Source organism: Leishmania panamensis (assembly GCF_000755165.1).
Source record: "Leishmania panamensis strain MHOM/PA/94/PSC-1 chromosome 15 sequence".
In the NCBI taxonomy this organism is placed as follows: Eukaryota; Euglenozoa; class Kinetoplastea; order Trypanosomatida; family Trypanosomatidae; genus Leishmania; species Leishmania panamensis.
In genome coordinates this window covers 216,293-243,358 of record NC_025860.1, presented here as the reverse complement: position 1 = coordinate 243,358, position 27,066 = coordinate 216,293, and the positions used below count along the sequence as shown (strand labels likewise).

Genomic DNA, 27,066 nt, shown 5'->3' with positions numbered 1-27,066 from the left:
AGTGCCTAGTGGCTGTCCTTCCTCATGTTCCTCAGAGAGAGAGGGGGAGGGAGAGGGGAAAAGCGAAGGCCCGACACACACACACACACGCAGATAGACAAAGAGCGAATGCAGCACGCATACGACGGCACTGTGTCGGGAGTTCAACAAGGGGGGAAGAGCAAGTCAAACAGGCAAGCGAGCTCTCCGCCAGAGAAAAGTAGGAGGTGCGAAGGAAGTGCATGACACACCCACGCACGCAGCGCTACCGCTGCCGCTGCGAGAAGAGAGGGAGAGATAGTGTGTGTGTGCGTAGGTCGGGAGGAGGAGAGATGAGCACAAACGTGCTGAGGCGACCGCAGAAATGTATGCGCAGCACCACAAGCCACGAAAAAGAGCCAAGAGCGCTCTCCCGAGTGTGTAAGAGAGAGAAGCCGAGGGGTGGCAGGTGAGTGGAACCCTTGTCTACCCCACGGATCGCTACGTGCGCAGCGAGATGGTGGTAGCAGCTGAGGTGGGGAAGGGAGGGAGGGAGGAGGATAAGGAAAAACGCGAGAAGAACGCCGATAGCCTATCACTGCGTAGACGGTGAAGGAGCGAATCCGCAAAGAAGAAGAAGCGCATGCGTGTGCGTGGAGGGAGGGGGTGGGGAACACGGCAGAGTAAGGTAAGGTAGCGTAAGTGATGAGTTGAGAAGAGGGACATTGTAGCTCACTTTCACGCTGCGTGTCGTGGTACAACTGCATCCCTCTCCGTCGCCCTTTTCAGTTCGCTGTCCTTCGACGGCGTAGTTCTTTTCGTTTGCTCAGCTTTCAGCTGAGCGTGCTTCGGCGTGCTGGTGGTTTCAGTGGCTGGCGAGCACACTACACGGCGTGTGTCTGTGAAAAGAGCCGGTAAATTCGAGAGAGTGTGTGAGAGACACACATGATTTCAGGACGGACGCACGGCTGGCGTGAGGGGAGAGGGATGTAGACCGAGAAAGAGAGGCAGAGGGCGAAGTACGAAGGTTTGTGCTGGAGACGAGAAGGCACATTTTGGAGAGGAGGGGAGGGGAGCACGTTTGCACGTGTGAGAGCCGATAACGCTAGCGAAGCTTTACTGCTGCTGTCTCTGCTGACGAGAGCTGTAACAGAGTAGGTGGAGGTGGAGAGGGAGGGGAGGGAAGATGCGAAGAGAGACGAGTGCGAGCGGGAGACGAGAGAGAGGATGATGGAGGCGCAGCAGCAAACATGCACGTTCCGCTTTACTAGACGTCTGCTTTGCATTGCACAAAGCCCCCACCAACATAGCTTCACATCTCTTTCCCGTGTTGGCACCATTGCCGTTCGTGCTGCTGCAGGACCGAAGACGAAGTGCCCTGGAGGGAGGGAGAGCGGCTCATACACTCTGAGAGGCGCAGCATATGTGTAGAAGCGCTCTCGTTTCGGTATTCCTGCGGCTGCCGCGGCGCCTATGGCACGCTGGCCGCGCGCACGCACCTCACTGAGGAGAGCACCTCTGCCCAGTAGCGGTTGCCCACGTGTTTCCCACTCACGGCACAGTACGAATGTTCTCTCTCTCTTTCTCTTTCTGGTGTGGCACAGAAATGCTCTCGCCGTTGCGCACTGATCTGCCGCCTTTGCTAAGACGAACACTTCGGCGGAGGCGATTGTACATTTCATCTTACAGAGCGAACATACACTGCATCGATACACATACTCACTCACTCAGATGATGCGGACTCGAGCAGCCCTGCGCTAAACCGGATCCGATTAGCCAGGAGCTACACACGGCGCACCGTCAGAGAAGCACTCATGCAGACATTGTATGGTACTTACCATTAGGCCTTCATGCTACGAAGCGCCATCAGCGTCGCCTCCGCCGCAGCACTCTCGGCGTCGCGCCTGTTGTTCCACCACCGTGGGGCCTTGAAGCGGGCAGCACCACCCTTCTTGTTGAGCAAAGGAAGCTCTACGGTGGCGAGGTAGTAGCGCGGCCCTCGGCGGTCGCCGTGCTTGCTATTCTTCGTGTTGTGTGCGCCGACCAGGCCGAGCTGCTCCAGAGCGTCAGCCGGCAACTCCACCTCGATCCTCTCCTCTACGCTGAATATGCAGCTCTTCGCGACTGGCGTGTACGGCCAACGACGCTGGCACTCATTCTCCAGTTCCTCGCGCACGAACCTCATCTGCTGGATGCGCTTCTTCTCCTCCATTGCCTCCTTGCTGGGGGCGGTGATGACGTTGCCGCTCGTGCCCTGATGCAGGCGTGCGTTGCCACCGCCGCGGCCGACGACGGCGCCACCACCACCGCTGCTGCTGCTGCTGGCGCCCTTGTCGTTACTCGCCGCGCTCTCCGCTGCTGCGGCTGCTTGGGCGGATGGGAGAAGGCAGAACGGCGATGCGGTGTTGTTTTTCCTGAGATCTCGCTTCGCAAACCCTGTGAGGCTTCCGTCGTTGAGGTTTATCACCTTGCTCTCTTCGAGTAGCTCCTTGACAGCGACCCACGCGAATCGTAGCTGGTCTAGCTGCAGGTAGGTAAAGTGCTGCAGCTTCTCGCGCTCCTCGTAGTAGAGAAGAAAATGGTTATGGCCGGGCAGAAGGGAGAAGTACGCCGTGCTGTTGGTGACGGTCGTCTTCGTTATGGCTCCTGCAGCGCCAGGAGTCGACGACGTGTGGGAGGGTTGGTGGATGGCGCGATGGTCCCCCTCCACCTTGGAGCGGGTGATGACTTTGGGTCCCTTCGGCGTTGGCAGGGTAAAGGACTCGATGAAGTAGCACAGGTCCGTGTGCTGCGGAATGACTTTTCGGCCCTCAACGAAAAATTTCTCAAAGACTGGGAGTAGCCTCAGGGCTGAGCGGACGTCATCATGCGGGATGGTGTCGAAGTGGACAGAGAAGTCCGCAGCAGCGCCGCTGGCGCTCCTGTTGCCACTGTTTATGACTGCGGCGGAGCTGCTCTTATCCTCCCCACTCTTTCTGGTGTGCTGCTCAGCCGTCTTCGGGAGCCACTCGGCGAGCTCATAGATTGGCAGCAGCCAATGCAGCGCACTGAAGATCGATATTTGCCGAAGGCTGGGCGAGGACGTTGCCGCGGCGGTCCGAGGCTGCGACTGGGAGTCTTCCTCCGCTAGCCTTGAGAACGTGATGGGGTACGTCAACGGCTCCTCTGGCGGAGGTGGGACTGGCGCAGCAGTCGCAGCCTGCGACATGAGCACTATGGAAGAGCGAAAGAGAAACCTACAGGTTTCTGCGCGCACCCCATGCAGGATGACCTATTAGGGGGGGGGGGGAGGAGAGAGGAGACAGAGAGGTGCCAGCGCGTCCGTGTATACCGGTGCTTTCGGTAGCGGATAAGAGTGGAGAAGGGAAGAAGAGGCCGAGAGGGGGTGAGGTGGGGGTGCCCATACGCGGCCTTCTGCTGTTGTTGGCGCATTCTCAGAGCCCACCGTACATAGCGAACAAACAAAAGAGGCAAAGCCAACAGCACACGTAGAGGCAACACCCGCAATGCCAGCGAGGTAGAGGGGGGGGGGGGAGAGGAGATTCGAGTGAGGATAAGGAGATCGTTGAGGGCCCAGGGGAAGCCGCACGAGTGTGTGTCTATGTGTGTCTTGGGGGTTGCCAGGCAGTTCGCTCCCCCACCTCCCTCTTCCTCAATGACGCACTAGACGCACCGCCCCGAGACGGTTACCGCATACACACGCAGTTCATGTATTCTGCGCAGAGGCGTAGCAAAGAGGTCGAGCAAGCAGACGCGTAGCCACTGTAGGTGCGCCTTCGTGTAATGCCACAGACGGACGCTTCCCACCGCCCACCGCGGATGCGCGTCGCCTCGCTTCAGCCGAGGAGCTGCTTGTGCTTCATCGAGTCGCCAAGCAGCACCTCCACGCTGTGGGTGCCTGTGTGCTGGTGCAGGGGTGGGGCACACAACAAACGAGCGCACGAACCAACAGCACAGCTGCGTGCGTGAAGTTGTGTGGGCGCGTTGGGAAGGGGCAGTGGCACGGTGTATGTGCGCATGTGCGTGCTTCTGCTTCCTTGTCTCACCCTCTCTCTCTTGCGTATGGTCACTGTTGCTGCGATGTTGTTTAATGTTGCTGTTCATTTACCGCGCTCCGGTCGTCCACCCCCCCGTTCCCGCGAGTGCCCCCTTCTTCGATTCCTCAAACGCATTTCTCGCGTACGAACGCCGTTGCAGAGACGCAGGCGTACTGAAGGGTGTCTTTAGAGGTACACCCCTCCCCCTCCATTCCCCCCCTCCCCCCGAGGCGCTTGTTCGCTCTGGGTGAACAGGAAGAGAATGGCAAAGGGGAGAGCAGAGAGAGAGAAAGAAGAAGAGAGGCTCAAAAGGCGCGCACCCACCCCCCACACACCCACAGAGAGAGAGATGCACAGCAGCGCCGTTGAAAACGCATGTGCACCTACACGTAGAGAACTTACTTCAGTCCTGCAGGAACTTATATTGCTTCAAGTCCCTCCCATCTACTACCCCTCCGTCGTCTCTGCCGCTACAGTGAATCGAGCCATGAGCTCTTCTCGTTGTGGCAGTGTGGGGGAGGGAGGGAGGCCGAGAAGCACTAGCGATCGTTACACCAAATAAGCGAATGGGGCGAGGGAGGGAGGTAGGGGAGGGCATGCCCCCCCCACACCCACCCACAGCAGCTCAAACAGGTGGACACCGACTGAGGGGGATGGCTGCTTCTCCCTTACCTGTTATCCCACGCGTGTACAGAGGGGGAAGGGATAAACCTGGCCAGATACACACATATACAACACACCAGGGGAGGTCAACCTCCTCACTCTGCCACAGACCCCATCGCCCGGTGCAAAGCAGCCGTGGACACACGCGTTATGGCAATGCATCGCCTCTGCCTCAAAGTCCTGCCCACCCCCGCCCCGCAGGTCGCCTCACAGCTGCTCCCCCTGTGCCGGCCACCACCTGGTGCATTCCCCTCGGGGTGGCCCCCGCTCCCATACCAGTGGGGCAGCGGGGGTCGGTTGAGGTGCGTACGGGGCCGCACTGGGATACCACGCCCACTGAGGCGCGTTCCCCCCTTCCTGTTATCAGGGGATGAATGAAGGGGGGAGGGGGGAGGAGCGGAGACCAACAAGCGGGACGAAGGAAAGAGCGGGGGAGACAGGCAGAGACAGCGAGAGAACGCAGACCGATCCTCCGCTACCCAGCATCATCATCCCCAACTCTCCGCAGAACACGGTATCGTACGCACGCCGAGAGAGAGAGAAACAAGAGGCACCCCCATCAGTGAGTCTCATTTTGCACCCCTTTTCTATTAGTGCGATGGAGACCCCGCCATGGTCGTTTCCCTATGGGCTTTGCTACCGCTTGCGGGGCAGGATGCCTTCTATCATCGTGCAGAACGCCTTCCACTCTTCCTGAGTGGCCGCCTTTCCCTCCTTGGCGTTGGCAAAGATGAACTCATCCTGCAGAAGCTCCGGAGTGATGCGGGCACGTACGTGTTCGCAGGCGGCTGGGTAGTGCGGGTTTTCTGCAAGCCTCTTCGGCGGGCAACTGCCGTAGAAGAGAGGTGAGTCGACGACAGGTAGGCGGCCACCGTACCGCGAGGGAATGAAGTCCTCATGGATGTACTCAGATAGCGCGTCGCGCAGCGCAAATTTCGCCTTTTCCGACTCCGTCCCAGTCACCGGCGCCCCGTCGTCTTCGCTCTCGTCGCTCTTGCTCGTTGCGCTGCTCGGTGACGCGTGGTTCAAGTCGCCACTGAGATCGCTTAGTGCGGCCTTGTTCGTGTGGGAGAGCAGAACGATTTTCTTCTGTGTCTGTGGGTCCAGCCACGGCCGGACGAGCTTGAAGAGCATGTTGAACACAAATCCGCCGTTGATGATGATCATGCGGTTCATATTCTCCGGGTAGAAGCTCTGCCCCATCAGAGAGAGAAGGCGGAAGAGTTTGAAGACCTTCTTGAATTTACTGGAAGCGATGTGTGACACCTTCACATTACCGACGTCAACAAGGCAGGTGGCGCCCCCGCCGTTGTCCCTAAACGTGTCTGTGGACGTCGGCGTCTCTCCGGCCTGCACGCGCAGGACCTCCCGGATAATATGTTGCTGGTTGTGATTCAGCAGGCGCGAGATACGGCGACCTTTCTCGAGTTCTCGCAGGTACAGTCGTGGGAGTAGGTTGCTGTAAGGTGGAGTGACAGAGTGGAAGTCGGGGCTGCGACAGTCATAGTGGCCCTCGACGTAGGGCCACCGTCTTTCGAGCATCGCCAGCTCTTTCGGGTTCGGCCGCTGGTAGAAGATAACATGACCACGCTTGTCCACCCCACAGTAGCACGCCGCCCAGCCGGCCTTCAGCAGCGGACGCGTGATCTTGACCTTCGCCGCGGAGGTGGTGTCTTTCATCTCCGCCATCACCTGCCCCACCAGTTCCTCGCCATCGAGACCGTTAAAGGTCGCTACCACCTCGTGGTCCCACAAGATCGTATCGAGGTTGTACTTCTCGCGGAAGCCGATGTAGTGCAGGATATCACTTGTAGCCAGGCTGACGTCCATGCGCCGGGCAATAAGAAAGCGGTAGATAAGATCGCAGTCTGACACCTTGTGGATGTCGGGGATCGGCAGGATCTGCTTGAGCTGACGCGGGTCGCGAATGGTCAAGCTCTCCGGGTACACTGGCGCCGCACTGCTGCCTTTCGACTTCCTCTGCTCCTCTGTAGGGTCCAGCTTGAAGGGAAGCGAGCCTTTGGTGTTGATATCCTCCTGATAGCGAAGAAGCTGCACGAACACATGGCGGTTGGCCGCCTTGTGCTCTTCCTTGATCTGCTCGAGCCCACAGCAGTGAGTCTGGTTCGCCAGATCCGTCTCGTACAGCTCCCGACACGCGTCAAGTGAGGACATGATGACGGCAAATGCCTGTGGTAAGAGAGGGAGGGTGGTGGGGTGGGGTGAAGGTGATGGGGAAAGAGAGGCAACCAGATGGCGTGGGCACGCAGAGCCTTACACGCCAACACCAAATCAGGGAAAACCAGCGAAGGAATAAAGCACCAAAAACAACGAGCGAGACGCTGCAAGCTGGATCGAGGCCGAGCGAGAGAGGGAGGAAGAGAGCGAGCAGGCCCCGTGAGTGCGCGTAGGGAGGAGTGTATGCGCGTGAAGCACAGAGAGGGAGAGAAGGGGGAGAGCACGGCCGCTAAAAAAGAGAAGAATGAGGATGTTCCAAATAGAGCGGCACAGAGACCACGAAAGGGAGGGAGAGGGAGAGGGAGGGAGGGACGGGGACACCACATACCCCGGACGGAGACCCGAAGCCAATGAACAACAAGGGGGGAGGGGGGATGAAAAGTGAAAAATAAAAGGGCCGAGCCGCTGCTATTTGGTTGTTGGGTTGCGCCGTTACTGAGGATGGCAGTGACGGGAGTAGCGGAGTGGAATGGCAGCAGTAGGCAGGCGTGGTGCGTGTATGTCTGTGGAGGTGCTCCTTTGCCAATTTCTCAGCATCCCTTGTCTCATGTCGTTGCGGGCAGACGTGTCGTGCAGAGTTGGGGGACTTCAAGCGGAGAGGGTGGGGTGGAGGGCAGGTGGAGGAACTGAATGGGTGGGGAGAAGAGAGAAGAGGAGAGGGGAGAAGAGGTGAGTTGAGGGGTGGAGAAGGAAATGAAGCAGGTCAAGCTGATGACAGAGAGGAGGGCGACGCGCTACCCCACTGTCCAGAAGCATGAAAGTGTGTGGAGTGGAAAGAGCAAGCAAGCAGGCAAGGGAGAAAGGGAGAGAGACCAGCCACTGCTCAAACACGCATAACACACATCAACGTGCGATGCGGCTCCCCATGTATGCCTCGATACCACAAGGACAGTGCACACACGCGCGTGTACGTGTGTAGAGGGGCGTATGCGCTGTCGTGCGTCTCTCTGTGCGACTGCCTGTCTGAGGGTGAGGAGGGGAAAGGGAGAGGGGAAGCAGGTCAGATATAGACGTCCAGGTTAATGGTGAGAGACAGCGATGAAAGATGAAACGATGTGAGAGAGTAAACGGGAAAAAATGAGGTGCTGCGCTTCATGAAGGAGTGAGGCCCGAGTGAGGCGGTAAAGGGGAGGAACGACGTGGGAGCCGATGCAAGAGAGCGAGAGAAGAGAGGCACTGCCTGTGTGTGTGCAGGGTCGTACGGCATATGGCGGGGTGGATGGGCGGGGAGGGTGAGAAAGCCGCGAGCGAGGGTGGTGGTGGTGGTAAGTAGTGGCGAAGTGAGATGAAGAGGGGGCGGGAGGCAACAGGGCCCTAACATACCCGACACCCATCTGCGTACACACGCGTGCCCATTAGATGCACGTCGCTGGTGGCATATTCTCGCACCCTTCCCTCCCGCACCATCATCATCATCAGCGCCCATTCGTGCATAAACGAGCCACAGTTCTCCCGCCAGCACATCGCATCGTTCAACACTTGCACACAGAAGCACGCACTCTGCTCCCTTTCTCCTTGCTCATAACAGGCCCCCGGTGTCCATTGGCGAGAGGGCGTCCCCACCGCCCTCGCCACTGAAGAGGAGGAGGTAGGCAATCACAAGGAAGGAGCAGCCCATCAGCATCGGCGTCACCACTACCTGCATCGCATTCACGTTCTCAGGGGTGAAGACGATGTCCTTGAGGAAGGTCATAAGGCTCATGACTCCGTTCATGGCAGGTGGACCGTGCTGTTGCACGAGGTCAGCCGCTGTCGCCGTTAGCTGCTGCATCACAATCTTCACCTGACAACCAGCCATCATCGACTGGTCGGCAATCCGGCTCAGTCGCTCCTGGCGACGCATCAAGAAGCTGCCGGTGCTCACAGCACCGGTGCTGCTACGGCGATACGCCAGCGTCTGTGGCGGCGCAGAGGAAATGTCGCGCGTGCGCGATGGCGCGTTGCCTTCCTCACCTGCGTCGGGCTTGGGGCTGCCGCCGAAACCCAAGAGGGACTGAAAGATCTGCGCCCCGAAGCTTCCCGACGGCGAAGTAGTTGTAAGAGCACCATCGGTTGCCGCCCCCTGAAGGTTGGGCAGCGAGAACATCTTTCGGCTACCGTTGCTGCTGGTGTTCCCATACCGTCCCACGCCGCTCACGGCACCCGAGGCATCCGTGACACTCGTAGAGTCTTCGGGGCTGCGGGCGTTGTCGGGAGCACCACTAGAGAGATGCAACGAGCTGCTGCAGTTCGGCTGCGCTGCATCATGCGAGGTAGTACCGTTGTCACCCGCTTCAGCGCTACTGCTGCTGCTGCTCGGGATGTGGTTCTCCGCGAAGGCCATGCCTCCGGCGGGGGGAAGGGACTCCAGTCTCGGTTGCGGCTGCACCGGTGAGTCGGAGAACTTTCGGTGCATCTGGTGGTAGATGCTGCTGAGCGACGACCAGCGGGACGAGGGAGAGGCCATCGCTGCCATCTCCGCTGCGGCAGGGTCAAGTGTTTCTGTGCGACCCACCTTGGAGCTTCCAGGGACGAGTAAACCCTGCTTCAAGTCCAGCAGCGTCCCGGTGTTGTCATTCTTGGGTGGCAGTGCGAGCGTTCCGTCTGCCAACGAGTTGCGGGAAGGCGGTGGCAGATTTAACTCCGAGTCCTCAAGGAGCGCCAGGCCACATCCCGCTTTGAAGTGAGGGCGCACGCCGCCCGTCTCGACGCGTTGGCTCCCACTCATAGGCGTGCTGCTGCCACGATAGTCCCCCAGTTCGGAGGAGTTCTCCATTGTGTGTTGCTGTGGTGAGGTAAGGGGGTTGTTAGAACGCAGCCACCGCAACTGCTGCCGCGACGACGGCGCATCGGTCGCGTTGCTGCCGTACTGCGGCTCAGGCTTCTCTGAAAAGCCGCGCATCTCTTGTGACGCGCGTGAGGAGGAGAGGGTTGACTGGGTGGCGGAGATCACACTGACGGAGGGCGCGTCGTTGGTGAATGGCTTCGGTGGCGGCTGCATTGCGGACTGCGGTTGCACCCGAAGCGGCAGTACGACCGTCCCAGCACCCTGGCGCTCCCCCTTGAACATTTTGCGCGCCTTCTTGCTGACCCAATTGCGCCGCGTCGCCGCGAAGGACGGCGGCAGTTCCACAACGACCTCCTTGTTGACCCTGCCGCCGCCAGCCCTGCCGTTGCTGTTGCCGCCGATCACCCATGAGTAATGGGCACTGCTACCGCCAATGCTGACTTGTGAGAGGGGCCGATGTACGACCTTTAGGGAAATGCTGCCGTAGTAGTACTGAAAGGCAGCGGCGGTGATGGGAGACGGCGCCATCATGTCAATCGCGGTCCCACCGCCGCCGCCATCGGTTCGCCACCGGACAAGCTCCCCGAGTATGGGCGGCAACACACGCCGAGCGCCAAGAGGCTGATGCGGCGACTGGACTGCATTATCACGCGTCTGTGTCCACCCTTGCTCGCGCCTCCGCTCCAGATCTGCGATAATGCGCACGAGTTTGTCCAGCCAAAGATAGTAAGCTTGCTGCTCCTTAAGCAGCCACTGGCGTGCCTCATCAACACACTTGTCCTCGTCCCCGAGCGGTGCGTAGTAAACGTAAAAGGTGGGGCGCTGTGACGACGAGACGGGCGGGAACCAGGGTTGCGCAAGGGGCTTGTCACCATACACCAGATCGGCCGTCTTGTCCGCCTCACCATTGCAGAGTGAAGGTGTGGCACCACTGCCAGCAGTGCCGACGGACGGAGGCACACTCAGCCTTCCAGAGTCCTCCCTGTTAGCGTTCGAGGGGACAAGGACGCTAGCTGCTGTAGAGTTAGTTGAGGTAGGCACTGTGTAGTCACGGCTGCCAAGTCGAGAGTTGCGTGCTGCGCTGCCAGATGGCGCCGGCCTGGGGACGCCCGTAGCGGTGGCAGCGGGCAGACGGGCATCCAGCGACTCCCGGGTGGCCAAGCTCTCCCGCATGATGCTCAGCGGCTGTTGTGACGCTGAGTGCTCATCGTCGTCCTCTGTGTTGCTAATATCTCGCTTCCCGACTGGTCGTCGGTTGTGCCGGCTGTTCCCGGGTGGTGCCTGGTCCACTGCACCACCCTTGCGGTCACCCTCGTCGTCAGGACCCCACGGCAGTGTCCGCTGACGTGATAGTTGCCGCCTCTGGTTCAGCTGGGCTGAGGGGGTGAATGAGCGCATGCTGCCGTCGCTGTTCTCGCCGCTGCTGCTTCTGCCGCTGGGGCTCTGGGGGAGGCCCCTGCCGCGATAGTCTGGGCCTTGGCGCCCTTGCTCATTACGAGAAGCCGCCCCGGCGTCTTTTCCACCGGGGCGGCGGGCTGTCAGGGGCAGGACGGAGCTCGACTCGTCCGTGTCAGAGGTGCCGTGCCTATCTTGGTGAAACTCACCCGTTACACCGCGCGCTCTCCTGAAGGAGGCGTCCGTCTCGTCGTCGTTGCCGCCGGCGTGCGCCGTGGCCGAGCCTTGGGAAGACAGGGGGCGCCACGAGCCTCGTCGTGTTGTATTTTCCGGTTGCGATAAAACTGTCGATGTCATCGGCACTTTTTTCCGGGGTACGGGCGCCATGAGCCGTTCCAGCACCGACGGAGTATCCACCTCGAGCAAGAAGGTGCGCCGCTCCCCAGGGAGTAAGACGCAGTCCGCCAGCTCTTCGCGCACCAGCAGCGGGCGATCATCATCGCCGCCCTTATTGTTGCTCTGCCTCAAGAGTGGCGAGGACGCTTGTGGTGCTGCTGCATTCACTGTCTCTGCAGCCGGCGACGCGACTGGCAGAAATCCCAAGCTTCTCCACGTCTCCTGTGACACGTCTTGGATGACCGGATCGACAGCTTTGAGACCCCACAGAGACGATGGACCGCGTTGATGCGTGTTGTTGCTCCCACGACTGCCACTAGCCCCGGCAATGGCGGCACTTCCAGAAGGTGACCCGCGCAGGGGCGAGGCCACCGACCTGGAGGAGAACAGTTGTTTGTGTTGCAGCCCACGGTGGTAGAAAAACTGCGGGTGCGATGCGCGCAGCGACACGATCAGTGAGCACGGATCATCTCGGTCGGGAACGTGGCGAGTGCGGTGCCCTTTGTTTCTGCTTTGCTGCGGTGGCTCGGACGGGTCCAGCGACGCCGCGCGCTGAGAACGCCCGCTGGTGTTGGTGAGCTCAACTTGTACTTTTCCCTCGGCCGTCAGGAACTGAGTGACTCGGAGGAGTGACATAGCGGCGCAAGAAGGGGGGAGGGGAGGGAAGGGGGCTACACACCGACGCCAACGACGAAAACACGCCCAGGACGACCACCGTCACACGTGAGCAGCGGGCGGGAGGAAGGGGGCGCGCCTCGTTGCTCGATAAGAGAGCTCGAGAGAAAGTGAGCGAAAGGGCGAAGAGAGACGGCAGCAAATGGCGAGGGGCACAGGCTGAAGACCACGAAGGAAGAGCAGCACCAACACCCCGAAGTTGCACGAGGGAGATCGAGGGGGAGAGGTGAGAGGGGGGGGGTGGTGATGGTGGTAGTGGTGGATATCGTCGACTCGAATACAGAAGGGAAGTCGAGGGCGACGACGGCACTAATAACGAAACGAGGAAGGGGAAGTAAAATGGAGGCAGTCAGCAAGCAAACACACCCACACAGTGACACACACCCACACACACACACACGGAGTCTCCAGAGTGGAGGGGAGGGAGAGGGCCAGGTGGACAGAGGTGTGTGTGTGTGTGTGTGTGCTCAGGTTCGACCAGAGGTTCCTGTCAGCGCGTACGTGTGGGAGAGAGGGACGGGAGGAGAAGAGCCGCACTTCAAAATAGAAGACGTAGCCAGAAAGCCAAACAACACCGACAGCACGTACAATGAGGGACGATGTGTGTGTGGGTGTGTGGGGGGTGGGGGGGGAGGCGGGTGATTAGAGAAGGAGTGGTGGGTGGGTGAGACCAGCACTGGAGACGGTGGTGGTGAAGACGGGAGGAGGGACGCGCGGCGGTACGGGAAGAAATGGAAAAATAAATAAAAAGGGAATACTGAAGAGGGAGAAGTCGATGTGCGTTGGGTTGTGCGGCGCACATGCGGCTACGTGTCAGGGTGCAGAGAGCCCCACGTAGCCGCAGCAGAGGCCTCCTCGTCCTGCTCCTTGTCTTACCAAGGACGCACACTGACACCTCTCTCCTTAAGTCCTACTGCAGCAGGCGCGCACAACAGAGGTAATAGGTGTGTGTGTGTGTGTGTGAATCGAGCGAGGAATAGGGGAGGGAGACGTGTGTCTGAGTGGCGGGTACGTGTACGCTTGACTTGATCGATGTGATATGGTGAGAAGAGCTGCGTTCATAAGTGCCGAGAGTGAGGGAGGGAGACAGAAGAGAATAAGTGTATTACAGGAGAACAGACACCACACACACACACACACATACGTGCACATGAGCCATCCGCGTGGATTTCTCCACCGTCTCACGCACGTGACGCGAGGGACATGTACACCTTTAAGCGTCTACTTGTTAATGTGCATCGCGCTCGTGCCTCTCCCCCTCGAAAAGAGGGAAACAAGACTGAAAGGGGGGAGGCGACGGGGTACTGCGCAGTGGGCTACACGTTTGCCACGCGAGAGGGCGAGTGGTGATGTCGATGATGGTGGTTGCGTTATGGTCATGCAGAGTAGATGGCAGAGAGCATCCATGCACCGAGTGCCGATGCATACACACGAACAGAGCACATCCAGAGCCAGTGCAGCCCTTCACTCTAAAACACGCGCTCTCGGCTCTGTGATAAGACGGCGCTTCCCCTTTCCTCCGCTTCTCTCACCTGGATCTTCTGCCCAATGGCAGCCTGCCGCAGCAGCGAGGCCCGTGTGTGCCGCGGCGCCACGTTCACCGTCCGAAGGAGAGAGGACAGGTGCGTACGTAGCTGCGTCGAGCCTGCCAAGCAGGACGCTGAAGCTGCAGAGATATCTGGAGGAGAGTAGTGGTGCGAGTCCCTCTGATCGTAGGCATGGATCGACCAGTGCGGCTGCAGAGACGGCGGGGGGGACAGCGATGTTCCAGCGGCTGAGCCGGTGGGCCTGCGCGGGGTTGTGTTGCTTGCTGGAGAGTGTAGTGACGGTGAAGACGCTCGCGGATCTGACGCCAGCGCGAACAAGGAAGAGGCAGCTGGACGGCGTCGACGCGAGGTCGACCTAACCACCGCACGCGCATCGCCCGGTACCCGCGACAGTAACTCCAGTTGAATGCGAAGTAAGGCATCCGTGTCGTGATGCCGCAGTTCCCATCGACGTCCACGCTGGTTCGCTGTCGGACCACTGAACAGCAGCCGCGCGCTGGCCTCATCGACAATAAGCGCTCCATCGACGCAGTTCCCGGCACGCGCACCAGCACGGCCGCTGCTGGGTTTGAAGGTGAGTAGGAGAGAGGCAAAGGCACTGCCTGGGGCCGATAACACAGCGATGGCTGGCGCTGCATCACCACTCTGGCTGCGCTCATTTGTGGCTCGGCTAAGGTATGCCCCTGCCATGTCGTTATTTTCTGTAGTGGCGAGTTCGTTGTTCAGCATTAGCCCTGGCGCCCTTGCATCCACACACGCCCTCTTCCCGCTCCACACTTCGTGACGGTGATTCTCCGCATCGTGCATCACCTGGTGAGTCGGCGAGCGGAGTTGCTGGGAGGCACCGCTGCGCAAATGCTTCAGTTTTTCCTCCGCGACAAGGCAGCGGCCTTCGAGCGCCGTCCGCTCAGCTCGCCACGACACAGCGTCCGCCACGTAGCGCCGCTGAAGCTCCTCCAGCTGCGCTTGCAGTGATTCCAATCCGCGCTGCTGCTGAGCATCGGGCACGGTTGGGCTGGGAGCGTGCGGACTTCTGGATTGATCGAAAGCGTCAGGGCAAATCGCGTGTCGCTTGCGTTCTGGGGAGAGGGTGGAGGATGGATGGCTGATATGAATGGCGTCTTCGCTACCCAATGCGGTGCAGCCGTCCTGCGGTGGCACCCTCGCGCCCGCCGCCCGACACAGTCGCTGGACCTCCGGTTGTCGGCTTCTCTCCGCTGTGATCAGGTTTGCGAGACGGTCGTCTGCGTCGCGCAAGGCAGCTTGAAGACGATCATGCTCTTCTTTGAGACTGTGTTCACGCTGCGCGTACTGCCGCAGTGTCTTGGCCATGTCGGCCATCTCCTTTTCTTGGTCCAGCAGCCGCTGATCCCGCTGCGCAATGGTGTGACGCAAGGCCGAAATCGTTTCCCACCACGGTTCACTCGCACCTGGCCGCTGATCATGTCGCGCGGCCGCTGTCGCTGACAGTTGCGAGGAGAGTGGCTCAAGTGCCTTCTCCCTCACCACTGCCGCCGCGAGCACATCGTAGTCACGCGAGTCCTCAACTTGGGTGGAAGAGAAGGACGAGCTGGAGAGACGGTGGGAGGCGGCGGCACCAATGCCAACCTCATCTTGCGCTTCCTCTACCTGAGACAGACGATGGGAGGGATGATGGCGGTGGCGACGGCCACGATGTGGCGACGAGGATGGTGGCACTGCCCTATTGTGGATGTGCTGTTGCTGTTGCTGCTCTAAGCTGGCGCTGCTGTTTCGTGTGCGGCGACGGCGGTGGCGGTGGCGTTGATGCTTCTCCTGCTGCACATTGTTGCTCACAGCGTCATCAGCGTCTGTCTCTGGCACCACCACCACCGCCACCTCTGCATTACCAGGACGATGTCTAAGCGGTTTCTTTTTCGCCATAGCCGCACACGCTGTTGGGAAGAGCAGAGCGTAGAGATGCCGGTTGAACTTGGCGGCGAAGAAATGCACCCACTCTGCGCGGGTGGCGCGCAGCTCTGTGCGCAGCAGCAGCGGTGCGTGTAGCTGGTGCGCGTAGCTCTTGCCGCTGTCGCCACTCACGCGCCAAGGGGCAAAACGAAAAGAGCGCGCTTCTTCTTGCTCTTGATGGAAAGCATCGTGCTCCACTGTGGAGAAGGCCTCTGCCGTCGCTGCGGCGCGGCGCGCCACGCCGTCTCGCTGACAGTGCAGAAAGCCGAAGTACGTGTACGCCTTGCCTGTTGCGAGCTCGGACGTCACGGCTGCAGTCGTCGCGACGTGCACGGCTTCCATAGAGCCGCAGTGCTGCAGTGGGTAGTTGCCTCGTCCTGGGCGAGCCGAGGGTCTCGCGTGGCCGTTGCTGCTGCCCCATTCCCTCTCGTCTTGCTCCATGCCGACGTTGTCGAATGCCGCTACTGCGGCAGCAGAGAAGTCCGGCACAAGGTAGGCGAGCGATGCGTACGGAACGGACATGAGAAGGCGCTCGGTGGCGAAGTTAGCGTAGTCACACTCGGTGGGGTACACGCATACGCTGCTATTGTCTGCGACAACGAAGCAGCGGCGCCACACGCCACGAAGCGACCTTACCACCGTCGGAGGCCTCCGACGCTCCCCAAATCGTCTGTGAGAGCGCCGAAACAGGGATGAGAGCCCTCCTCTCTTTCTGCGTTCGTGCTGCCGCCGACACCGCATCGCAGCGCTGTCCGCACTGAAACTTGGTCGCTCCGTGCCACTGCCGTCGTTGTCCTTTAGGTCATTGTCATCAGAGGACGATAGGGAGGTGCCTGCCACATCGTCCTCCACATGGCTGTCGTCACCGCCGCTGAACCACACCCAAAGCATTCCGCTCAACGGGCCATCGTCGTCGTCGCCTCGATGAGGCGGATACCACACAGAGGGCAGTCCGTCGACGTCGTGGGGTGGTGACTCGCGCAGTAGCTGCGGTGAGGGGAGTTTATTCGGTGCGGTTGCCGCAGCCTCGCTGAGCCGCAGCGCCTCGGCCGCTCCCTGCACCGCTGCCACCAACCGAGTCTCCAGCGCCGGCCACGGGGTCGATCCGCGCAGATACAGCGCGGCGGAGCACCGATTCGGATGTTGATGTTCTGTGCGCTTTTCGTCAGACGCGCCTGCTTGTCCACCGCGTTGCCAATGCGCCCGCTGCTCCGCTGCCGTTGTCCACCTCGCGTAGTGCTGTGCCGCGTACTGCCAAGACCTCTTTGCAATTGCATTGACGTCATCATCACCACTCCCCTCCACCGTCGCAGCCGCGAGCAGTGTGTACGTCATGAGCAGCGAGCAGCGGAGGAGAAGGACTTCCTTAGCGAGCGCAAGTGCATTGGTCAACGGCCCCGGCACTTTGCTGTTTACCGAGGGTTCTGCGGCTGCGGTCTGTCTCGGTCGCTGCTGCACTGACATCCCACCGTGTGCGTATGCGATCTGTGGCGGTGCGTCCTGCAGCAAAGTGGCTCTCTGGCGGTCATACCTTTCGGGGCTGGACAAGTGACCACAACGGTGCAGGTATGAGGTCCAAGCCGCTTGCATGGCACGGGTGTGCAGGGCAGCGCCGCGCTGCCGCTGCAACTCGGCGCCTGCGAGCGAAGCCTTAAAAGCGGCCCTGCTTTCCAAGGATGCCACCGACCGTGCGTTCGACGGCCACCGTCCGCTGCACGAGTAATCCACCTCAGCCGCGTCAGGCAGCACGCTGTCGCTGCCATTGCTGCTCCTTGCGGAGTTGCATGCGCGGTCATTTGCTCGTCGCGGCGTCGCTTTCTCGAGGACGACAAGCGCGGGCACGTAGTGCTGGGGATTGTGCTGCCGGTGATGTCGCATGCTCTTCTCATTTCGCTGCGTCACACTGTGCGCTTGTGCGCTGTCCCTTCCGAGTACTGAGCTCATACTTCCACACGTTTCTCGATGGATGAACGAAGTCTCTGCCGCCGAGTCATCCATCACCTCAGCAAACGCCTCTTTGCCTGCGTCTTGTGGCAGCAATTGTGCAGCCTGGCGTGCATGTCTGCTTGTGCGGTGAGCAGCGCTGCCTCCATGGTCTCTGTTGCCCTCATCTTTGTCGAGTTCAGCATCATCCTGCGCACTCTCGTAATGCACTCCAGAAGTGCTCCAGCGGCGCTTCGCTGAGCGTGTCCTACGGCCCTCCTGACGACTGGAGCGGGGCTGCGACGCCGAGCTGGGAAAGGATGGTGACGCAGTGCGCATCGCCTGCGTGGTTGAAGCGGCCGTGGCTGCTCCTGGGTCTGTGTGCCGTTGTTGAGAGTTGGATGTCGTGGGTGTCGTAGGCAACACTGTTTGCTGCAGCTTCCGTGCAGAGGCGGTGTCAGGGTCATGCGTGAGGCGGTCGTTCGGCGACAGCTTGAACAACTTGCCTGCATCTATGAGCGTCTGTGGCGAGGCCAACTGAGCGGTGCACCGAGAATGACCTCCATCGCCGCGGCTGCCGCTGCCGTCGGTGCTGCGAGAGCTGGAGGAGAAGGAGGAGCTGCTGCTGCTGTATGCCACAACACCGGCGCTCCGAAAAGATAGACCTGCGTGTCGGTGGCGGCCAACACGGCTTCTGCGGTGGCGTGGCGCTCTTCCCCCAGCACCGTTGCCGTCGTTGGAAGGTGGTGCGTTGCCCTCTACCGTTCTCGATGCTCGCGTCTCTTGCTCCTTCGAGCGCTGCTGCTGCTCCTGCTGCTGCGGGGGTCGGCCGTGGGTCCACGAGGGTAAGACCTGCTCCCGCCCCAGATGCGGTGTTGGCAGGCTTTCCTGCGCACACCACCTCTCTTTCGGAGACCTGAGCATGAGGAAATACTAGGACTCACACGCATGCACACGCACACATGTTTGTCTCACACTGGTGCCCGTTGGTGTGCTGGGCAGAGGGAGGGGGATGGTACTGTCTTGGTAGCGGTTACTGCGGATGTCCCGAGTCTATGAAGGGGCGAGGAGAACAGCCGCTGGTACGTGCGGCGGGTTGGGGAGCCCACTCGCAAGAACGAAATGTGACTCGGCTGGCTGCTGCGAGGGACGTCTATGAATGTGCATTCCTCCTGCTCACGTAGAAGCGTGTGCGCCCGCGTTCTCCTATGAAACCGAGAGAGAGTGTGCTGAGTGAGTGCTGAGTGTGCTGAGTGAGTGCTGAGTGAGTGTGTATTTGGGGCCGTGTTGTGAAAGCGCTCCGAGTCCCGAGAGGGAGGGAAAGAGGGGGGAGAAAAGAGCGTGCGGACGAGCTAACATGTTCTATCCGAGTCCCACGCCGTCCCGCTGTACCGGGAGGGGAGGGGGGCTGATCGAGCGGGTGACCAGGTTCGACATCGAGAGAGAGAGAGCGAGAGAGAGAGAGACAGACAGACAGAGCCATTGAATGTGACAACACAGAGGACAAGGAGGATTTCATTGGGGGGGGGGTAGGGTAGGGGAGGAGGATGGTCCGCTGAGGAAGTTACACACCAACGTGCAACAGTAGCAACGAGTAGCCGTGAAAGGGACCTATAAGAGAAAGGCGGTAGTGGTGGTGGTGGTGGTGGTGGTGTTGATGGCACAAGTGGCTCTCTCACACGCACACACATGAGAGAGAGAGAGAGAGAGATCGCAGCATCTGAAGACAGAAGAGATGAGCGAGGGAGGGCGAGAGGGAGAGGAGAAAGAGAGGTGAAGGGGCTAATGAAACATCGCGCGAGAAGCGGCTGTGCACATGTTCACAAGCGGCGACAGGCACAGAGATATCCACACACCTGCAGAGAGGTGGACAGAAGGGGAGGGGGAGGCGCGCAAGAGAGAGAGAGAAGTTCGTGAAAGGAAAAAGCTGAAACGGACCTGAAGAGCCAGAGAAGGTACGAGAGCGAGGCGGCCCGGTGGAGCTCTGCTGGGCCGGTGCTGTACACCTGCATACATGCACACTTCCGCAGAGTTCCGCCAACATTGTGAGAGCCAGCGAAGTAGCTACTCACGAGTGTGAGAATCAAGGGAGAGACCCGCGCGGTGCACTTCGCTGCCCGTGATGCCTACTTCGGTGCATAGTCGTAGCCGAAGAGCAACGCGTGTTCGTCGTCTTCGGGCTTGCGATAGGTGCCCATCTGGCGACGGCGCACCCGGAGGTGCGGCGAAAATGAAGCCTCTGATGACGACACCGACGTTCTGCCGGTAGCGCCGACAGCCCACCCCACAGCCTGTGCGGCGGTGGCCGGTCCGCTCGGGTAGCGCTGCTGCAACGTGTGGCTTCTGCAGCGAGCCTGAAGGTATTCGTGTGTGGTAGAGCGCGCGTAGCGAGCAAAGGAGTTGTTGCCTGAGTTACCAGTATCCTTCGCTGTCTCTTCCGGTGTTGCCGTGGAGGTGCTGTGCTGGGGAGACGAGGATGATGCCGTTGTCACTCCCGAGTCGCACACAGAGGATGGAGGTGGTCTCTTGTACAGGATACTATACAGTTCTGGGTTGTTTTCGGGGTTTACATATGCCTCATGCCGCGCCGCATCACGGGCGCGGGTCTGCTGCACCGCTTGTAGAGCCTTTTTTTCTCGGTTGCGCTGTGGGTCGTACGTCGTACCCCACATTTCGCGAATCGCCTCTTCGCGCCGCACCTGATTGGCCCAGCAGAGCGAGGAGGCTTGAGAGCTCTTCATCCCCATAGCGACTGTAGTGGCCGGTGCATGCGAGCGAGCGTACAGCTCCGGATCGATGGAGTACATCAACGCATTCTTCTTGAGAGGCATCGTTCACGTAGGTGGGGGTGTATGGATGTGCGGCACGGGAGTTCGACGGTGCGTAGGTGGAGAGAGAGAGAGAGAAAGAGGAACGTGCCGGAAGCACAACTTTCACTTGGATTGCGGTATCTGAGACTTCTGGGCGTACGTGTCCGGGGGGGGGGAGGGGGCGGGGAGGAGTTGCGATGATGTGGACAGGGCCTCGTTGCTTGAGTGGGGCCAGCATGAAGAGAGGCAGAAGGAGGCGGTAGTGAAGAAGGAGATAGAGAAGAGCACTGAACATATACAATGCAGAAGCACAGTCACTCGGCCCACGCGCACGTACCATACCCACAGGAAGAGAGTGAGAGGGGTAGTAGTAAGGGGGAGGGGAGTGCCGCCACCATCACGAGTGAGGCATCCCCTCCTCCCCACATAGAGAGGAACACGGGTTGGGAGAACCTTATACGGCCTACGCTGAGATGAAGAGTGTTGCTCGACTGGGTAGAGAGAGAAGGAGGGTGAATGGGATGAGCAGAGTGCGATGCACATTGCTGGCGCTCCTGATAGACGCACGCGGCTCTCCGTCATCCTCTTCAAAGTGGACTTCTTGTCGGGGGCAGACCGCGACTCGCTTACGGCGACGGGAGTAACATCTCTGGGACACTCGACAAGCAGAGCACCGACATCTCTTATGTGGGAGAGAAGCGCAGGCACGCGTCATGCCGCTCAACAGACAAGGGCCGCGATGAGCTTGTGCACCGCGGCGGGTGCGCTTACGCTGCTTTGTGTGTGTGTGGGGGGAGGGGGGGGGCGGCCTTCAATTTCCTCCCCCCCACTCTTTCAGAGCCGGCGGTGGTGGAAGGGGGCGGCGGGGCCTCGCCAGACACACCAAGCTGTGCGGTGTAGCCGTCTGGATGAAAGAGGATTGGCGTGTGTGAAAGGGGAAGTGTGGGGCACGCAGTCCCACTCATCTGCGCTCAACCTGCCCCCTCACACAGTCCTCACTCGGACTCGTCCCTGCCGCATCGTTGTCCGCTTCCTTTCCTACGAACGTAATCGTCCATGTGCCGCCTTGTCCGATCATCGCTCGAAAATGTATGGACCATTTTTGGCGACCCACTCGCACCTCGCACGGCTGTCCTTTACACCCCCTCCCTCCCTCCCTCCTCCACGCACACCTGCACAGGCAAAAGCAACACGTAATGATGGGCCAGAATGACAGCGGTACGCATGGCTTAGCGCATCACAGGCGCTTTGGCGCCCGTCTCAGCGCCCATGTCTCACCCATCCACACAACAGCTATGCAGTCACGCGCACCCTCGGCCTTCTCTCACCACCGCTCCTGCGACTTCCACTGCTGCGCACTTTCTGGCATTCTTACCTTCACCTGGTGCCCAAGCGCATCCTCTCGCACGGGCGCCCAGCCGGAGTAGCTCATTACCTGGTAGCGCAGCACCACCTCCACGGTGTTGCCGCCGAGAGAAATATCGTCAAAGGCGTCCACATAATACTTGAAGGATTCATTCAACACGAGTCGCTTGTCGATGTGGTCAATGTGAAGGGAGGGGTGATCGTGGTCGTTACTGCGGAGTGTCTCCTCAAACGCGGCGAGCTGCTGCCGCTCTGCGTCCGTCAACATCTGCGTCGCGTCGGCTGGGGCCCTGGCTGCCGCCGCCGTTCTCTCGCTGCCGCTTCCCGGCAGCGCAGCACTCCGCTCTTGGCGACGCAGCTCCGCTAACCGCGCCAACTGCGCCGACAGCGAGACCGGGCGCAGCACCGCATCGAGCAAGACGACGTCGTTCTGAGACGCCGTCTTTGATGAGAAGCGCGCGACAAAGGATGCGTAGATGGCCTTCGTGTTCCAGTCCCAGCAGGGGGAAAAGTCCACTGAGCCCGACAGGTACAGCACAACACGATCGATCGTACGAATGCCGAGTTTGAAGCCTTGCGGCACGTGCTGACGCTGCCACGCCTTGCGCTTGCGATCTTCCTCGCTGTCCTCAGGGCAATCTGCCGTGTCCACGATCACAATGTTTGACGGAAGTTGCTTTTCCGAGGTCCTGTGTCCATCGCTGCCGCTGCTGCCGGGGCGGTAGTAGGTAGATGCGTCCGGCACTTCCGGAGACAGCAGTGTCGGCCTGCGCACGTGGTACAGTGGTGTGGAGCTTGTCACACGCACGTTCGAGACGACCGGCTGCGGGTGTAGCACCAGGTCTCGAAAAATCGTCGAGGCGGCCGTGATGATTGCCGTGAGAATTAAGGCCGACACGGTCGAGGTTAAAATATCGCAGAAGCGATGACGCATCGACTGCATGGCCATTTTGAGCGCGTGCAAAAACGTGCAAAAATGTTGTGCTGTCCGTCGTGCTTTACTATTTCTGCTCTTCAGCCCTTAAACATACACCCCAGCTACACGCACGCGAGCGGGCAGACCTCCTCAGTCTCTTCTCTTTCCAAAGCACAGAGGGAAGAGAGAGAGAGAGAGCGAGGAAAGAATTTGTGGGCGCTAGGGAGTATGAGTGAGGCAGGAGAGGTGGAGTGTGATGGGGGTGGCGTGGAGACGAAGAGAGACAACAGAAAGAGAGGCAGGTGTGCCTCCAGAGGCGCAGGCACAGGCAGAGACACACAGGGACGACGTGTCCACAGCAGCTTTTTCTCACTTCCTCTTTCGGCTTCGTTTCCTGTTGAGGGGTACAAGGCACAACCGTTTCCACACATAAAACGTGAGGCTATCGGCCACAAAGGAGAGAGGGCGGGAGATGAGCCACACACGTCCGAGAGAGAGAAAGAGAGGAAGAGAGGGTGGACTGGTGGATATTATTTTTGTGGTCCGCCTGCTGTCTCCTGCACACTGCTACGATGTACGAGTGCCGCAAGCGCGTTGGCGTGCCTTAGGCGTGATGCTTATTGGGCAAGGAGGAGGGAGGAGGCTGACACGCTTAGACACGGGGAGAGAGGGAGGCAGCCAAAGATTGAGAGAGGCAGAGAGGTCGTGTGAAGGTGCTCGCGCGGGGAGGAGGAAGGGGGGGGGGCGCATTGTGTAGCTCCCTTCCTCTTCGAAAGAACAAAGCATTCGTGTCTCTGTTACTCCCTTTCTCCCCGCTGTCGAACACAGGCCCACACGGCAGCAGAGCTGCACCACTTGTATACGCTGCCTCTTCTCTCTGCTCCCAAAGTATCGTCCGCGCTCAACAGCTCAGCTGACCTGAGCTGACCGAGAGCGCACAGTAGCACAGCGTATAACCGCACCACACAACTACAGTTTTGGCTGAGAAATGGTACCCATGCTGTTGCACTGCCTTTCAGCTTCATTTTTTAAACGTGCGCAGACGTAGACGGAAAGAGGGAGAGAGGGCGGGAGTGATAAACTGCTCAGCTGCGGCTGGAACTGCGAAAGGGGAAGACAAGGACGCTCTGGTGTTGGTGGTGGTGAGAGAGAGGGGGGGGGACATGGCGTCAGAGAGGGAGAGGGACAATTGGGTTCCCTCTCCCTTACCCTACACGGAGACACCGACACAGACGCAGACGCTTCTTTTTCGTCTCACGCACACACACGTGTGTGCGCCCCCCCTCCACCTCATTTCTGTCTCGCTCTCTGCGACCATATAAAAAAAGCCGTGCGCGCGTCACTCCTCACCTTCTCTCTTGTGAGCAAAGACAAGAAAAAAGAGCGAAAGAAGGAGAAGAAGAGAGCGCATCAACGCTAGGCGAGTTGCCAGGACGACACACCTCATAATTGTGCGCGCGCTTGTGTGCTTCTCTTCGACGGGAGGGAGGGGGGGGGGCGAGGCTTAGTGACGGTAGTTCGTTGGCCAAAAGGGAATCCAACGCACCAGCGCAATGAAGCTGCTGCTGCTGCTGCTGCTACCATGCGCCTCTTCACCAAATCTGAAGCACACCACGACAACCGCCCACAAATTCCACAACGTTACCGACACACACATATACAACACATCAGGGGAGGTCAACCTCCTCACTCTGCCACAGACCCCATTGCCCGGTGCAAAGCAGCCGTGGACACACGCGTTATGGCAATGCATCGCCTCTGCCTCAAAGTCCTGCCCACCCCCGCCCCGCAGGTCGCCTCACAGCTGCTCCCCCTGTGCCGGCCACCACCTGGTGCATTCCCCTCGGGGTGGCCCACGTTCCCACACCAGTGGGGCAGCGGGGGTCGGTTGAGGTGCGTAGGAGCCGCGCCGATGCATCGCCCATCGCATGGGTGGCACAAACGGGCTCACTGTCGCTGCTCGCTCTGACGCAGTGCCGCCCAGGTCCTGACCGCCGGCATCAGCAGCGGTACATTGCCCTGAACTCCCCACGTCGCAGGCACTTGGTCCCGTCAGCACTGGAGGGGCAGTTCAGTATTGGCAGGGATAGGGGGGAGGAGGGGGGCTGCTTGATCCCCCCTTCACAGAGAGTGAAGGTGCGTACGGGGCCCTGGGATACCACGCCCACTGAGGTGCGTTCTCCGCCGTCCGGTCATCAGGGCAGGTTGGACGTACCCGAAGAGCAGCAGAAAGAAACGAAAGGGGTCCGCCTACGTGCAGAGGTATGCAGCCATCACCGACAGCACCGCCACCGTCAGCCGCTGCGTCACCGACATAGCCGGCGAAGGGGCGCTGTTTCCGTTCGTATCGGGGTTAAAGAGGCATTCGTGGCTTATGTACGTAAAGACGCGGCTCTGGCCAGATGATGCAGCGCTACCAGTGCCGTCACTGCTGCTTAGGTGATCTTCAATACGTCCGTTGCAGCAAACCTTAGCGGCGCCGCGCAGGTCAAGCATGCAGTGGTACTCGCCTGTTAGAGGTAGGTCCAGTAAGTTCGAGCCGCAGGCTACCTTGCCTGCAGTCACGGACTCGTTACTGTTGCCGTTGAGGGGAGCAGCGGTGTACAGGCAGCACATGTGTGGCACGTTCTCGTTAATGTATGCATCAGTGTACATGCTGAGGTTGGGGTTCTGGCAGAAGGCGCGGACAATGGGTGCGAACATCGACATTACCGTGCACGCTGTCGAGGTCGTGTCGTCGCACATTGATGCCGGCGGCAAGTCAGTGTCCTGACTCACCTCCTCCAAGCTCGAGCTGTCGAGGGGCGGGACGGCAGGGGCTTCTGTTGTGGTTGTCCCTGCCTGACAGCACATCAGCGACGCACCACCGTCCTGCGTCTCTGGGTACCACAGGTTCGTACTGGAGCTGCTTCGAGAGGTCCCCTCCGAATAATTGGCGCACATGGCCGCGGTGTCACACGAAAAGGAGGTTATGTCAAGGCACTTGCCGAGGTTCGTCTCATTCCTGTTCTTGCAGCAGCGCTTGCGCGTAATGCAGAGGTCTCTGACAGGGCAGTCCGTGGTGGTTATCATGTAGGGGAAATAGTCGGCGTAGGCTGAGCATCCCAACAAGGCACGTGGGTCAGTCTGGTACGACACGTCGGCGGCCCGGGTGAGGGCCGCCGCCGTGAGGAGCGAGAAGACTCCTAGCAGGAGCGACCCAAGTCGCATCGGAACTGGTCGTGCCACTGAAGTGGAAGAAGTCATCGCAATTGATTGAGTCCTCACACCGTGTGCGTGTATTTTACTTCTCTCTGTCTCTGTCTCTCTCTCACTCTCCTCGCGTGTTAGTCGTGAAACGACCAGCACGTAGCGCAGAAAAAAACCGAAGGGGTACGAGGCCGAGCCCACCCTCACATGCAAAAGTCGAAGCGCGAGGAGGAGGGTGGAGGGGGATGGAGGGGTGGAGGGGCGGTGGTGGTGGTGGTGGTGAGCAGAGGGAGGGAAGACAATGTATACATAGACAGTATAAAATAAGCAGGAGAGAGAGAGACAGATAGACAGAGAGAGAGAGGGAGAGGGGAAGAAGTCGGGGAAAACTCGAAGAGTTGATGCATGCGCTGCCAGGCAGCTCTACACACTCAAAGCAGAAGATAAGAGGAGAGGGGAGGAGGCGCGGAGGTCTGAAATGGGCACTCACACAAACGCACGCGAGGAGGAGGGGAATGGGAGGATGAACAATGAAAACAAACGAGGAAGAAAGAGGACGCGTACTGACAAGGAGAGAGAGGAAGGATGAGAGAGCACACAGGGGCGCAGAGGAAATGCACAGAGGTGCACGCGACGATAGAGAATGCTGATCAAAATTGCAGAGAGAGAGGGAGAGGGGGGGGGGGAGAAGGCGGAGGGTGAGATGTTGAAGTAGTGTGGGTGAAGATGAGTATTATCAGTGAGAATAAGAAGAAGCTAAGGAATAGAGAAAGGCAAGAGATGTACACATACACACACCCTCACACTCTCACACATGCACACATACACTCACACGGAGATGCGCTAGGGCTCCCACAGGCAGGAGGGAAAGAGAGGCAGAGAGAGAGAGAGGTATACTGCACGTTCGCTAACACGCGACCAAGACGCAGAAAAATGTGCTTCAGTTAACCTTGAAGCGAAGACGGAAGGGGAAGAAGACGTATCGGCAGTCGGCAGCGTAGTGGTCAGAGGGCCGCTTTTCGCGCTGCGAGCGGCTACTTTTTCACTTGACCGATGAGTAGGCGGGTTGTGGTGTATCACGAACTGTGGGCTAGTAAAGGCCGTGGCAGCAGCAGCAGCAGCAGCAGCAGAAGCTGCCTCGGGAAGCAACAGGGAGGTGACTGGTGGCGGTCGTGTAATCATCACTTGCGGGTCCGATGGAAACGGTCAGTGGAGGGGTTAATGGACATAAGGGCGGTAGAGATGGTGCCGGTGAGAG

The 27,066-nt window shown here is 59.7% G+C and overlaps 7 protein-coding genes across 7 annotated transcripts, besides 2 other annotated features; all 7 read right to left on the bottom strand.

The window, feature by feature from the left end:
• Positions 1-1,798: 1,798 nt before the first annotated feature.
• Positions 1,799-3,166, bottom strand: LPMP_150620 (hypothetical protein; the record flags this gene model as incomplete). Its single annotated transcript, XM_010699135.1, has 1 exon — positions 1,799-3,166. One exon carries the CDS (start codon positions 3,164-3,166, stop codon positions 1,799-1,801), a length of 1,368 nt encoding a protein of 455 aa, XP_010697437.1.
• Positions 3,167-4,724: 1,558 nt separating this feature from the next.
• Positions 4,725-5,002: a repeat region.
• Positions 5,003-5,294: 292 nt separating this feature from the next.
• LPMP_150610 (hypothetical protein) lies at positions 5,295-6,833 on the bottom strand (the record flags this gene model as incomplete). Its single annotated transcript, XM_010699134.1, has 1 exon — positions 5,295-6,833. One exon carries the CDS (start codon positions 6,831-6,833, stop codon positions 5,295-5,297), a length of 1,539 nt encoding a protein of 512 aa, XP_010697436.1.
• A 1,582-nt stretch (positions 6,834-8,415) lies between these two features.
• On the bottom strand, positions 8,416-12,090 carry LPMP_150600 (hypothetical protein; the record flags this gene model as incomplete). The annotated part of the gene is made up of 1 exon (XM_010699133.1): positions 8,416-12,090. One exon carries the CDS (start codon positions 12,088-12,090, stop codon positions 8,416-8,418), a length of 3,675 nt encoding a protein of 1,224 aa, XP_010697435.1.
• A 1,508-nt stretch (positions 12,091-13,598) lies between these two features.
• On the bottom strand, positions 13,599-18,452 carry LPMP_150590 (hypothetical protein; the record flags this gene model as incomplete). The annotated part of the gene is made up of 1 exon (XM_010699132.1): positions 13,599-18,452. One exon carries the CDS (start codon positions 18,450-18,452, stop codon positions 13,599-13,601), a length of 4,854 nt encoding a protein of 1,617 aa, XP_010697434.1.
• A 1,202-nt stretch (positions 18,453-19,654) lies between these two features.
• On the bottom strand, positions 19,655-20,359 carry LPMP_150580 (hypothetical protein; the record flags this gene model as incomplete). The annotated part of the gene is made up of 1 exon (XM_010699131.1): positions 19,655-20,359. One exon carries the CDS (start codon positions 20,357-20,359, stop codon positions 19,655-19,657), a length of 705 nt encoding a protein of 234 aa, XP_010697433.1.
• Positions 20,360-21,662: 1,303 nt separating this feature from the next.
• Positions 21,663-22,652, bottom strand: LPMP_150570 (hypothetical protein; the record flags this gene model as incomplete). Its single annotated transcript, XM_010699130.1, has 1 exon — positions 21,663-22,652. One exon carries the CDS (start codon positions 22,650-22,652, stop codon positions 21,663-21,665), a length of 990 nt encoding a protein of 329 aa, XP_010697432.1.
• A 1,649-nt stretch (positions 22,653-24,301) lies between these two features.
• Positions 24,302-24,820: a repeat region.
• Positions 24,821-24,869: 49 nt separating this feature from the next.
• On the bottom strand, positions 24,870-25,865 carry LPMP_150560 (hypothetical protein; the record flags this gene model as incomplete). The annotated part of the gene is made up of 1 exon (XM_010699129.1): positions 24,870-25,865. The coding sequence occupies one exon, from the start codon at positions 25,863-25,865 to the stop codon at positions 24,870-24,872; it is 996 nt and encodes a 331-aa protein (XP_010697431.1).
• Between the last annotated feature and the right edge of the window lie 1,201 nt (positions 25,866-27,066).